The sequence below is a fragment of the Neofelis nebulosa genome, chromosome 4 (assembly GCF_028018385.1).
Source record: "Neofelis nebulosa isolate mNeoNeb1 chromosome 4, mNeoNeb1.pri, whole genome shotgun sequence".
NCBI lineage: Eukaryota > Metazoa > Chordata > Mammalia > Carnivora > Felidae > Neofelis > Neofelis nebulosa.
In genome coordinates, this window is record NC_080785.1 from 92617348 (window position 1) to 92629602 (window position 12255).

The window sequence follows — 12255 nt, forward strand, 5'->3', positions numbered from 1 at the left end:
CATCAATAAATTCTATCAGCTCTGCCCCCATTTTATCCCACCCACTTCCCTGTCTTTCCATCTACCACTCTAATCCAATGCGCCATCAACTCTACTCTTCTAGCACCTTCTAAATTGGTACCCCTGATTTTACTGTTACTTTCCTATAGAACCACCAGAGAAAACTTTTATAGCATTAATCTCATTACATCATGTCCCTAATAAAAACCCTCCAATGGTTTACTACTGCACTTAAAACGAAAATCAAAATTCCTTTCTAAGAACCTCACGTACGATTCTCTTCCCCACTCATTAAACTCCACTCATACGGGCCTTCTCTCTGCCCCTCGTACATCCCAAGCTCATTCCTACCTCCCCATTTATTCCTCTCTCAACTTTCAACACTCTTCTCCCCAGATTTGTATGTGGTGGTTGTTTCTATCATTCAAGGCTCGGTTCAAACATCATACTCTCAAAAGGGCCTTCCCTGACCATCCTTTTTTTTTTTTTTTTTTTTTTTTAAAGTTTATTTATTTTTGAGACAGAGAGAGACAGAGCATGAACAGGGGAGGGGCAGAGAGAGAGGGAGACACAGAATCTGAAACAGGCTCCAGGCTCTGAGCTGTCAGCACAGAGCCTGACGCGGGGCTCGAACCCATGGACCGTGAGATCATGACCTGAGACGAAGTCGGACGCTTAACCGACCAAGCCACCGAGGCGCCCCCTGACCATCCTAATAAGGGACTCCCCTTCCTCCATACCGTCATCCATTTATTTTCTTTGTAGGACTTACAATTATCTGAATTTGTCTATTTTCTTTGTCCGCTTCTCCACATTAGAACATAAGTCCCATAAGAACAGTGACTTTGTCTGTTGTTCACAGGTGCCTGGTACCTAAACAAGTTCTAAATTACTGTTTGAGTGGACAAATGAATGAGGGAATGAGGGTATCTCTTTTTAATAAAATAGGGTTAATTAAATATACTTCTAAATTCCATAAGAACAAAGACTCTGTCAGAGCTGTCTGGAACCTAGCAAATTCTCAACTAATATTTCAATGAATAAATGAGGGGCACCTGGGTGGCTCAGCTGGTTAAGCAGCCGACTTCAGTTCAGGTCATGATCTCATGGTTTGTGAGTTCAAGCCCCGCATCAGGTTCTGAGTTGTCAAGCTCAGAGCCTAGTGCCTGCTTCAGATTCTATGTCTCCCTCTCTCTCTGCCCCTCCCCTGCTCATGCTTTGTCTTGGTCTCTCAAAAAAATGAATAAATGTTAAAAAAAAAAAAGTTTAATAAAAAAATAAATGATTAAACGAATGAAAAATGAATAAGAGGGGACTTTTAATAAAATAGGTTCAATAAATGTAATTCCAAACTACTTAGGTGGCAAAAATCTTCAATATTTGGGGGAAAAATTAGATGAAGTAGAAGTTGGTATAACACTTGTTTTCCAAAACATATCATACTTTTCAGCATCTCAACATTCTAATAGGTGTTTAGAAATACACATCATGCCAAAATGAATACTAATTTAGACTTTGACGTTTTATGTTCAAATAATCTGGAGAAGATTCTTAGATTACCACAGGAACTCCAAGAAGGCTGCCTTTGTACTTCAAACACTCATCTAATGGACAGTCATTCTAACTCAGTCTAACAGTATATTTTAAATGCTATAATCACTGAAAAGCTTTTTGGGGAAAACAAGCACATTATGGACCAAAATGCATATAAGAATATAAGAAAAAGAAGTACTTCTGCTGACAGGATTCATCTACACCTATACAGACTCACAATCAGTGTACTACCATGCCATTCTTACGGGTTTTACAAATGAAAAAAATCATTTACCACTTATTTTTTAAAAATCACCATTAATACAGGATATTATTTACTTGCTTCCAGAAACACCTAAAATGAGATTAAAAATAATTTCTAATAGTAAGTGGTCAGTACTTAGAGCTTCTTGGCTTTCCCAAGAACATAGTCTGATATCTATCTTAAATATTCAAGCAACAAACTATTATTCCCCCAAATACTAAGTTCTTCATCATGACGTCTGGGAAACAATGTACCTACTGACAGTAAGTGAATACCTCTGAGTTCATAAGCAGCACTGGGGGAAGCATTAAATATTGTATCACAAAAAAACATATCCTTCCTCCTCAAGAGTTCAATCAACATAGGGAAAATCACCTAGTTTTCTTTTGATGTGCAATGATTAATAATACTAATCACGAGTGACAATGTAAAACGTTCCATACTTTATGACAATAAAACATTCCATACTTTGTGCACCTGGGACTCTTGATCTTGGGATCGTGAGTTTGAGTTTTATGCTAAATGTGGAGATTACTTAAATAAACAAATTTAAGGAAAATTCCATATTTATAAGATGTAGTTTAATTCAATCAAGAGAGGAGGAAAATTCACAAAAGACTTGGCCAATCAAAAATAGTAAGACTTATAAAAATAAAAATTCCCTGTTATTATTATTCTATTATGCCTGCACTGAAAAGAGTTTCAAAGAAAGCCAAATATAAGGAAAGCATTCAAGCCTACTTCTACTATTACTTACTCTGGTGGTATTGATGTTTTTGTTAATTAACAATTTTCTAACTGTTAATTTTATTAGAGGCACTAAATATGTGCCAGGAATTGTTCTAAGCATTTTTCTAACTCACTTCATCCTCAAAATAACACCATGTAGGTACATATTAATACTCCTCCTTTATGGATAAAAGTGAACCACACAAAGGTGAAATAACTTGTCCATGGTCACACATTTATTAAGTGCCAAAGCAAGGTTTTGAACTCAGTTTAACTCCGAGGTCAGCAAAGTTTTATTAAAGTTTTGTTGGAACACGCCACATTCATTTTCATATTATCTGGCTGCTCTCACTCCGGAAGAGCAGAGTTCAGTAGTTGCAACAGAGGGGGTATGGCCTGCAAAGTCTCAAACATTTACTATCCGACCCTTAACAATAAAAGTTTGCTAACCCCTGGTCTAGCTCAATCTAATTTATAGTACTTAATGGAAACATACCTTCCAAAGACTCAATCCCAGTTGCTTGTGCTAATAAATCTTCATGTCTTGCAACAACCTGAAAATCAAGAATTTGCTCTAAGTATTAGGTATTTTTCTTTGTAACCACAATGTAGAATTAAAGGTCTCCCTTCATATAGGAAGGCCCAAACACTAACCCAAAAGAATAAAGTACAGATTAAAAGGAGTGTTTGAAAGGAGTTATTAGCAGACACACAAACATGCTTATAGTTTGATACAAAGCCAAAAAGACACAACCTTTTCACCAGTCCTTTTCTTTCCTAATGGGAAGTACAAATAGAGCTGTGCCAAAATTGAAAAACAAAACAAAACAAAACCTATTCTTGCCATGCTATTATATGCTTTCCCTGTAAAGAATGTTTTCAAACATTAGGTTCTCTTAGTTTCGGTTGTTTTTTTTTTTAAGGTTCTCTTAATTCTTGAACTTAATTCAGCATCATCAAGACCACATTCTTTTTTTAATTTAAAAAAAAATTTTTTTTAATGTTTATTCATTTTTCAAGAGACAGAGAAAGACATAGTGCGAGCCAGCCTCTCTCTCTCAGTGCGAGAGAGAGAGAGAGAGGGAAACACAGAATCTGAATCTGAGCTGTCAGCACAGAGCCTGACACAGGGCTTGAACTCACAGACCGCAAGATCATGACCTGAGCTAAAGTCGGACGCTTAACCGACTGAGCCACCCAGGTGCCCCAAGACCACATTCTAATCGGAAAAGATAACGCGGAGTCACTACCCACCTATCCCTGAACACCTCTCTGCTTTCAGTTTCCGAAGGTCACAGAAAACCCTCTTCCTTGCACATGACTGATATTTTTATGAAATTTAAGGCAGTGTGAACCATCACATGAAAAAACCAAAAAGGTTAAGAGTTAAAAGCCACATGCAAGAGATTCCTCGAAACATTAAGAAATCCTTCATCTCTAGAATAATGCAAGAATCCTTACCATTTTGTACCTTTTCAATTCCAATGAATAAGAAGTTCCATAAGAAGGCTGTAAACTGAAGCTCCTAGTCAGCAAAAATTCATTCACTGGAACCCCTATATTGTCCTCCATTTTGTCCTGCTTCAGTTATCACTGTTTTCTATCATGTCCCTTTCTATCACATGCTTCTGAAATTACTTTCGGTCTCCTACATCTCTTAAGATTGCCAGAATATGTCTGAATTTTCCCCCAGTCCACTGATAGGGCCATCAATGTGTCGTCCATCCTAACAAGACTAATTTTAATTCTCCGCTCTTCTTTTTCCTGTGTGAAAAATACTATACTTTCAGAAACTCCTCTGCCACCAGCTGGATGAATTTCCAAGAGAGCTGAGAGACAGAAAAGAAAGGAAAGCTACTTTCCTGTTACTGTTTCAGCTAGTAATAAGCAAGGTCCTGAGACCTGAAAATTTAGAGACATTTGGAATAGCCACATCAATCATTCCAAAATTTCATCACCAGATACCTACAGGTGGAATTTTAGCACTGGCATGGGAGTGCCAGGCCTTTGCATTGCATCTATGAAGGTAGATCCTTCAACTCAGTCCACCGGCTGATTTCATAATCGTCTAATTCTCCGTATTAAACATTTTCCTGCTTTACATAACTAGAGTGGTTTCTGTGTCCTATCCTAAGCCCCAACGAGTACGTACTTCACCACATCTACTGTTAGTTTAATCATCTCAGTGGTATTTTAAATTTTATGGGTTTAGTTAGAATTATCCTAATTTTCTTCTGCAGAAAAACAATTACAGCAGGTTCAGATGTCATACTAGTATTCTACTTCATATCCCAAACTACTATCAGTGTAACCTGCCCCCTCTAAGAGATGTTAAATACATTTTTAGTTTTTTGTTGATTCCTGCAGAGAAGGTACTACAAGCAAGGAACAAAGAAAATACCAACCATATCACTCAGCCACAAGAAGAATGAAATCTTGCCATTTGCAACTATGTGGATGGAGCCAGACAGTATTATGCCAAGCGAACCAAGTCAGTCAGAGAAAGACAAATACCATATGATGTCACTCATATGTGGAATTTAAGGAACAAAACAGATGAACATGGGGGGAAGGGGGGAAGAGAGGCAAACCAGGAAACAGACTCTTAACTAGAGAGAAAAAACTGAGACTTCCTGGAAGGGAAGAGGGTGGGGGGATGGGCTAAACAGGTGATGGGTATTAATGAGTGTACCTGTGATGAGCACTGGGTGTTGTATGTAACTGATGAATCACTAAATTCTACACCTGAAACTAATATTACACTGTATGTTAACTAATTGGAATTTAAATAAAAATGTGGGGAGAAAAGAAAGTACCAACCACAAAAAAGAAGAATTTCAGGCACTCTTACAAAAAGCCATCCCTGAGAACTCTAGGCGGAGTTAAGTGCATTCTCCCCTGCTTTTATGAAAGCTTTGTACTACTCGAAACAAAACAGGCATCATTTGCCTGTTACTGTTTCTGTCTGTATCTGCTACTGGTCTGTGAGTCTTTGGAGAGCTGAGAAATATGTTCACTTTTCTGTCTCCACAGCCTAATGCAAATCCTGACAATTTAAAGTGTTTTATAGGGGCGCCTGGGTGGCTCAGTTGGTTAAGTGGCCAACTTCGGCTCAGGTCATGATCTCGCGGTCTGTGAGTTCGAGCCCCGAGTCAGGCTCTGTGCTGATAGCTCAGAGCCTGGAGCCTGCTTCTGTTTCTGTGTCTCCCTCTCTCTCTCTCTCTCTCTCTCTGCCCCTCCCCCATTTGCACTCTGTCTCTCTCTGCCTTTCAAAAATGAATAAATGTTTTAAAAAAGTGTTTTATAAATATTTGTCAATAAATTTTGAACTCCAATTATATAATCAAAGTTAAAATGACCTTAAAAGTCATCTCAGTCCTGGGGCGCCTGGGTGGCGCAGTCGGTTAAGCGTCCGACTTCAGCCAGGTCACGATCTCACGGTCCGTGAGTTCGAGCCCCGCGTCGGGCTCTGGGCTGATGGCTCGGAGCCTGGACCCTGTTTCCGATTCTGTGTCTCCCTCTCTCTCTGTCCCTCCCCCATTCATGCTCTGTCTCTCTCTGTCCCAAAAATAAATAAACGTTGAAAAAAAAAAAAAAAATTTAAAAAAAAAAAAAAGTCATCTCAGTCCTGAGTAGTCCTAACTACTCTTAATTGATAAAGTACAACACAAAAAATTTAAATGAACATGTTTCATGCTACACGAGATCTAAGTTTCCTGGTAAACAGTCCATTTATTCACGTACTTGCTCATTCATTTAAATATTTATTAAGTGCCTACTCAACAAACAAAAACCAACAACTAGGCAGTATACCATAAACCCCCTATAAAAATTACAGAATTGTAAAAGAGAAAGGAACCTTCAAGATCTACTAGAATCTCTTCCTCCTTATTCATTCCAACCCATTTAATAGATTTTCTTTTTAAAAACAAAACTCATGGGGCACCTTGGCAGCTCAGTCGGCTGAGCATCTGACTCCAGCTCAGGTCATGATCTCTCATGGGTTAGAGCCCTGTGTCGGGCTCTGTGCTGAGAGCTCAGAGCCTGGAGCCTGCTTCAGATTCTGCGTCTCTCTCTCTCTCTCTCTCTGCGCCCCTCCCCAACTCACGCTCTGTGTCTCTCTCTCAAAAATAAACAAACATTAAAAAAAAAAAAAAATTTTTTTTAAAGCAAAACTCAAAGACATTAAGTGATCTAAAAGGGAACCTATCTCCTGAGATTAGAACCTATCTCCTAATTCCCCATTTTGTGTTTTATCTACCAGAAGTTTATCACCTTTCTGTAATTTCAGCATAATGGTACACTTTGTGTTCATAAAGTGGGAACTATGTGAACACCCAATTTTTCCTACTCACACTGTTCTACTCCCATAATTCCATTTTCTATTATTTTTATCAAATGCTTCCTATTTTTGCCCACCTATATTCATTGCACATCAGTTAAGGTGGTGAAAACAAAGTAGGAACAAAAGCTTTTGGAGAGGGGGATATGTTGGTTTTTCAACTAACAAAAAGTAGTTTACAGAAAACTTTTCAAACACATGCTTCAAAAAAGAAGCCACACTGGTTACATCATACATCTGTTCATTTAAATATGCAGTTAGATTAAATAAAAAGATTACAAAATGATAAATTATCACTTTTGGCTGAATGATCCAGAAGATTGGAAATACCTGTAAGTGTAGTTCTTTATCCAACTGACTGATTCCTTGGGCAAGTTTTGCTAGTTGTTCAGCAATTACAGCTTGATGAATAGACTGGGAAGTATAAGTCTTCACATCAAAGTCTTCATTTAAAAAATCACTGTAACACTCTAGGGGAAAAAATAAGGAAAAGTCTTTATTAATTATACCGCACTAAAGCACGGATATTAGACAACAGAACAATTACACCCACAGATAACACACACCAAGAATTGGTGTAAACGCTTCTGTTGTAAATGAGGAGGGGGAAGCAACAACAGAAGAGAGTGGAAATACTGGTGGAGAGCATACTGTGCCATACAATGACCTCAGCACTTTAAACATGTTAACTCATTCAATCCTCACACAACCCTGTTGAAACCATCATTTCCCTCATTTCACAGACGAAGAGACAGGTAAAGAAGGGGCATGCAACTTGTCCAACTTGTCTGAGATTTGTATCCGGGCAGTCTAGTTGCACAGCCCACACTCTGAACCACGACATTACACTGCTAAAAGTTAACTTTTATCAGGGAGTTGGAAGGAAAATATGAAGTAGAAGATTAAAAATTAACTACAAACTACAGCCTTTAATGCAAGAAAACAAGGTCACCAACAACGACAACAGGAAAATTTACCACATTTGATATTTATGGCCTCCGATATCTCTAAATCTATGCACAAATATTATCATAATACAGTGGATCTGGAATTTTAATAGAAATTGGCAAATACAAACTTACAGGTATCACTGAAATTAAGGATTTATGAGCAAAATAAGTAAATGGAAAAAGAGACTATATTCAAAACAAATGCTTCATCAACAGGAAAAAGAAGTGATACTAGCTGTTAAGAAGGTATCTTTCTGTAGTGAAACTCAAAACTGGAAATAATTAGGAGTCAAAAATAATTATGTAGAAGTAAGCTCAATGTAGATATAAAACTGCTGTCTTCCACTCATATAGTGGATATAAGACTACCCTGACAGAGATTATAAAATTAACCAAAAGAACAGAGTCCTTACAAGAAAGCTTCAATTGTCTATTTCCACTCTAACGTATGCTCCATGAGGGCAAGGGCTTTGTTTTGTTTACTACCGCATCCTTAGAGTCTGAACAATGCGTTATACGTGGTTGGATTCTGGTAGAAGGAATGACTTTATATTTCAGTTGGAAGTATTATTCTGCAAAAAGCAATGACTCTTTCTTGACTACTCTCAAAGAAAAACTTATACTTTTGCCTTAATTCTGGGAACCCCATTTCCTTCCAGTTTGCCAAGTAGTTTTCAGAATTAAGGATCCTGCTAGGCAGCAAAGTGGAGAAAGCTACTCCGATAAAGAGTGACGGTTTAGAGTCAGCAAATGCCACAGCGTATTTTGAGAAATAAGGGGAATGCTGACTTCAGTGTGTCTCGAGCACATGGTGGGAAAGAATGAGAGAGTCAAGGTTCCAAAGGAAGGTTGGGGGCAGTTAAAAAAGACTGGTAACATCTCTAAAATGTTCAGACCATATCCCATGAGGTAAAAGATAAGAAAGAGCACTGTCAGCTCTGTTTTAGTTTCCAGCAGCAGTATGGAGGGTGATTGAAAGGGATTAGTCACACAGCAGTGTACTGGAGCTGGCTCAGACCGGCCCCTTTAAGAGCCAATTATTAAATTTTCAGGAATTGTGTGAGCCAGCAGACATCACAGGTATCTGAAAACTGACCATGGTGAGAGTATTTATACCATGGAAATTGGCATACACTACAAAACCAGGGCTTCCCCTCTTTACCAGAAAGCTGGTTTACCAGCTCACTCAGGTATTACATGAGTAACACATGCTCTATTAGAGTTACAGAGGCCAGTAAGATGCTGTGTTAACAGCCCAAGAGACATGATGAAGGCCTAAGACAATGGCAATAAAAACGTCAATAAAGTGACTAATTTGACAAATATTCAGACACTATAATGTGTGAGACTTAGTGACAAGCTGAAGACGGGTGATTAGGCAGAGCAAGAAGTAAAAGGATGATTCCCAAGATTCTCGGCCAAGTAACTGACATACGGAATTCAGCTGTGCATTAAGCTGGACCACTAGCCATCTTTGTGTAAAGATAAAAATGAACATATTACTGCCTTCAAGGAACTCACAATCTATATGGGAAACAAGCACAAATCTAACTAACCACATACAATTAATGTGAAGATTAAAGGGGTAAAAAAAAAAAAGTACTTTCACTTTTTCACATATAGCACCTGAACTATTTGTTCATATTTAACTTTTTGTATGTAAAACTAGTCATGCCTGTTCACCATCAAGATAGAAATGTCCAGTAGACAATAATTCTATAGCTGAGAAATAAGAATCATGTGTATTTGTATGCATCCATATTAATTCTGAAACCATGAAAAAAAAAAAAAACCCAGATGGTTTAGAATAAATTTTAGAATGCACAAAAAAAGGGAAATGGAGAAGACTGAGTTAGAAGCCAGGAAAACACCAAAAATTTGGAAGTAGATGGAGAAAATGAAAGCAATCAAAGGGACTAAGGAGCATTCAAAGAGAAAGAAAAACAAGGAAGAATGGCAAAGGATGGTTTAGAGAAAGTGGAAAGTAGTGTCAAAGACCTTAAAAACATAAAATACAACAAAAGCTGAGTACTGGCTACTGGACTTATCCTTCAGGAGAAAAGTCATATAATGCTTCTCTTTTATAGCTATCTCATTCCTACAGGAGGCACATCAGAAACACCCCAGAAATTATTCAAATTTTGCATCTGCTCACCAATCCTATCAATCTTATCCTCTACCACTGGCAGATTCTTTACATAATCAAGCACTGTTATGGACAGAAAATGTTTAATGTTTTAGTAATGTTGAAGAGAATGGGTGGAGTGAACCACTGAATTAGGAGCACATTGAAGAAGACAAGCAACTAAATGAACCTGGAAAAAAGAACCCTTAAAGAATTAGGAATTTTTTTTAAAGCATAGAACTCACAAGTCACATGACAAGTATTTAAAGAAAAGAGTCAAACCCTTTTTAAAAGTTTTTAAGTAAGATAGGACCAAAGTGTCCATTTGCTATATTCACAAGGAGGTAATCAGAGACCTTGGCAAAGAGATTTCAATAGCATAGAATGAGGGTGACTGGGTCTTTGAAGAGACAGGGAAAAAAATCCAGAGCACAGGAGGGAGGACTGTCCTCAGAAGCAGAAATTCCACTTGTACTGTAATTGGAAATACAAGGGGAAAAGAAAGGACAGTTACAAGGTTAGGTTTAATGGCAAGAAATGGAGGAAGCTCACATCTGATGGATGATCTTTCGTTCAGGGAAGTTTAAAGACATTTGCTGAACTTGAAAGAAGAGGTTTGAAAGGGTAAGATTTAAATAATCACTGTGGAAGATGGAAAAAATAACTAAATAGGACAATACAGAAGGCAAAATTAAGGACTATTTACCCTTTAAAAACTGATTACAATTCCAGAATGCATCCTACTGAAATATATACCTATGCCTGATATGTGTTGTTTCTTCCACTTCACCTGGCGAAGTTCTATTTATACTTCAAAACCAATTCCATCTAGAAAGCCTTTCCTGACACTCCCCTAACCACTCCCAGTTATCCTCCTCTTCTGCATTGTTTGACTTTATACACAATTCTGCTACCCTAAAAACACTACATTATAATGCTTAACTTTATAGCTTTACAAGACTATTTCCCCTACTAAAATGGTAAGCTGCTTGAGGGGGGGAATTGCACGTATGTTAGAAGTTCAAAACGTGGTTGAACGGAATTTAAGATACAATGATGTATTGGACAGAGATCCTAACCTAGAGAATCTAACACATCCTAATTCAGAAAACCACCTCCTTAGTAAGTTTTGACAAAAGTATATAAATTTTCAGAAGTAATTAAGGACAATAATAAAATATACAACACGCAGAGAAAAACAATAATTTAGGCTGTTCATTCGTTTATAACCTACTTTGGCTTATTGTGATGTTCAATTAAAAATACTTATTTTGCACCTACTGTATGAAAGGTACTGTTTCTAACACGGTGGAATATAAAAAGTGGTTCTACAATGCTGTAGAAGAGGATAAATATACAAATTATTTTAATACAGGGTAGAACGTGAAGGCCATTAGGGAAGAAAAGTAAGAACAGATGAGGAAGGGTCTTAGACATTTGAATTTTATTCTAAAGAGTAAGAAACTTGCGGCGTGTTAACTGAATTAAAACAATTTAATGTGCCTCTCAAACGCACTATATTTCCCGGGGTCTTCTCCTGTCCAAAACTATCAATGAATTTCTATATTCAATACATATGGTTAATCCCAGCCTGAACTAATGCTCTGAACTCTCCCCCGTGTATGGTTATGGACAAATGCCTTGTAAAAAACAAGCCTGCAAGTGAGCCACCTGTGTCATCCAAGAATTTGTTAAAGGATGCTTCCGACACTACTTAAAAAGGAGGCCCTCTGACATTAAAAGCTGTCCTCTATCTGTTCTAGGTCTTTCACTTTTCCTGGGATCCAACGCTTCCTCCTTTTATCAAGAATTGCGGCAGCAGCCAGTAGCTATCAACCTGGGTCACCGGAGTACGGCAGGGTCCCAGGACTTCAGGGAAACCTCGGGCTCATGAAGGGTAGAGTTGAAATGAGAAGCAACCAGAAACCAGGAGTCCCTTAGACACCCGGAAGGGAAGGGGACAGCAAGTCTGTGGAAACACAGGTTTTCGAGGCTATACCACCCAGACGCCAGGGGGCCGGGCGGGGGGGAGTGGTCACGTCGAGACCGGAAAACTTTCTGCAAAGCGACGGGTTGAGTCCACCACCCGGGCCCAGATGCGGAGCAGGACAGTCCCCTAGCCCCACCACCCAGCGAGACCCAGACTCCTTACCGTCCTGCAAAAGCTCCCGGACTGTCGCTGCCGCCGCCCCAGAGCTCAGAACCCCTTGGCCAGCCACAGCGACGCCGCCGTCACCACCTTCCATGTTGGCAGGTGCCGGGGTGATGGCGTCAGCTGCCGGCCCGCCCCTCCCAGGTGATGACGCACAAC

General features: G+C 38.8%; 1 protein-coding gene and 1 long non-coding RNA gene across 4 annotated transcripts in view; one reads left to right on the plus strand and one right to left on the minus strand.

The window, feature by feature from the left end:
• Window positions 1-12238, minus strand: part of COG5 (component of oligomeric golgi complex 5) — a 336271-nt gene extending 324033 nt beyond the window's left edge. For all 3 annotated transcript variants that reach the window (XM_058728763.1, XM_058728764.1, XM_058728762.1), the window contains exons 1-3: window positions 12097-12238; window positions 7200-7339; window positions 3024-3081 (exon numbers count right to left, since the gene is read on the minus strand). In XM_058728763.1, coding sequence (XP_058584746.1) covers window positions 3024-3081; window positions 7200-7339; window positions 12097-12190 — 292 coding nt within the window. In that variant the 5' untranslated portion in view covers window positions 12191-12238. The remainder of the gene's footprint in view (window positions 1-3023; window positions 3082-7199; window positions 7340-12096) is intronic.
• Window positions 1-12255, plus strand: part of LOC131511010 (uncharacterized) — a 246937-nt gene that overhangs the window by 79821 nt on the left and 154861 nt on the right. The window lies entirely within an intron of this gene.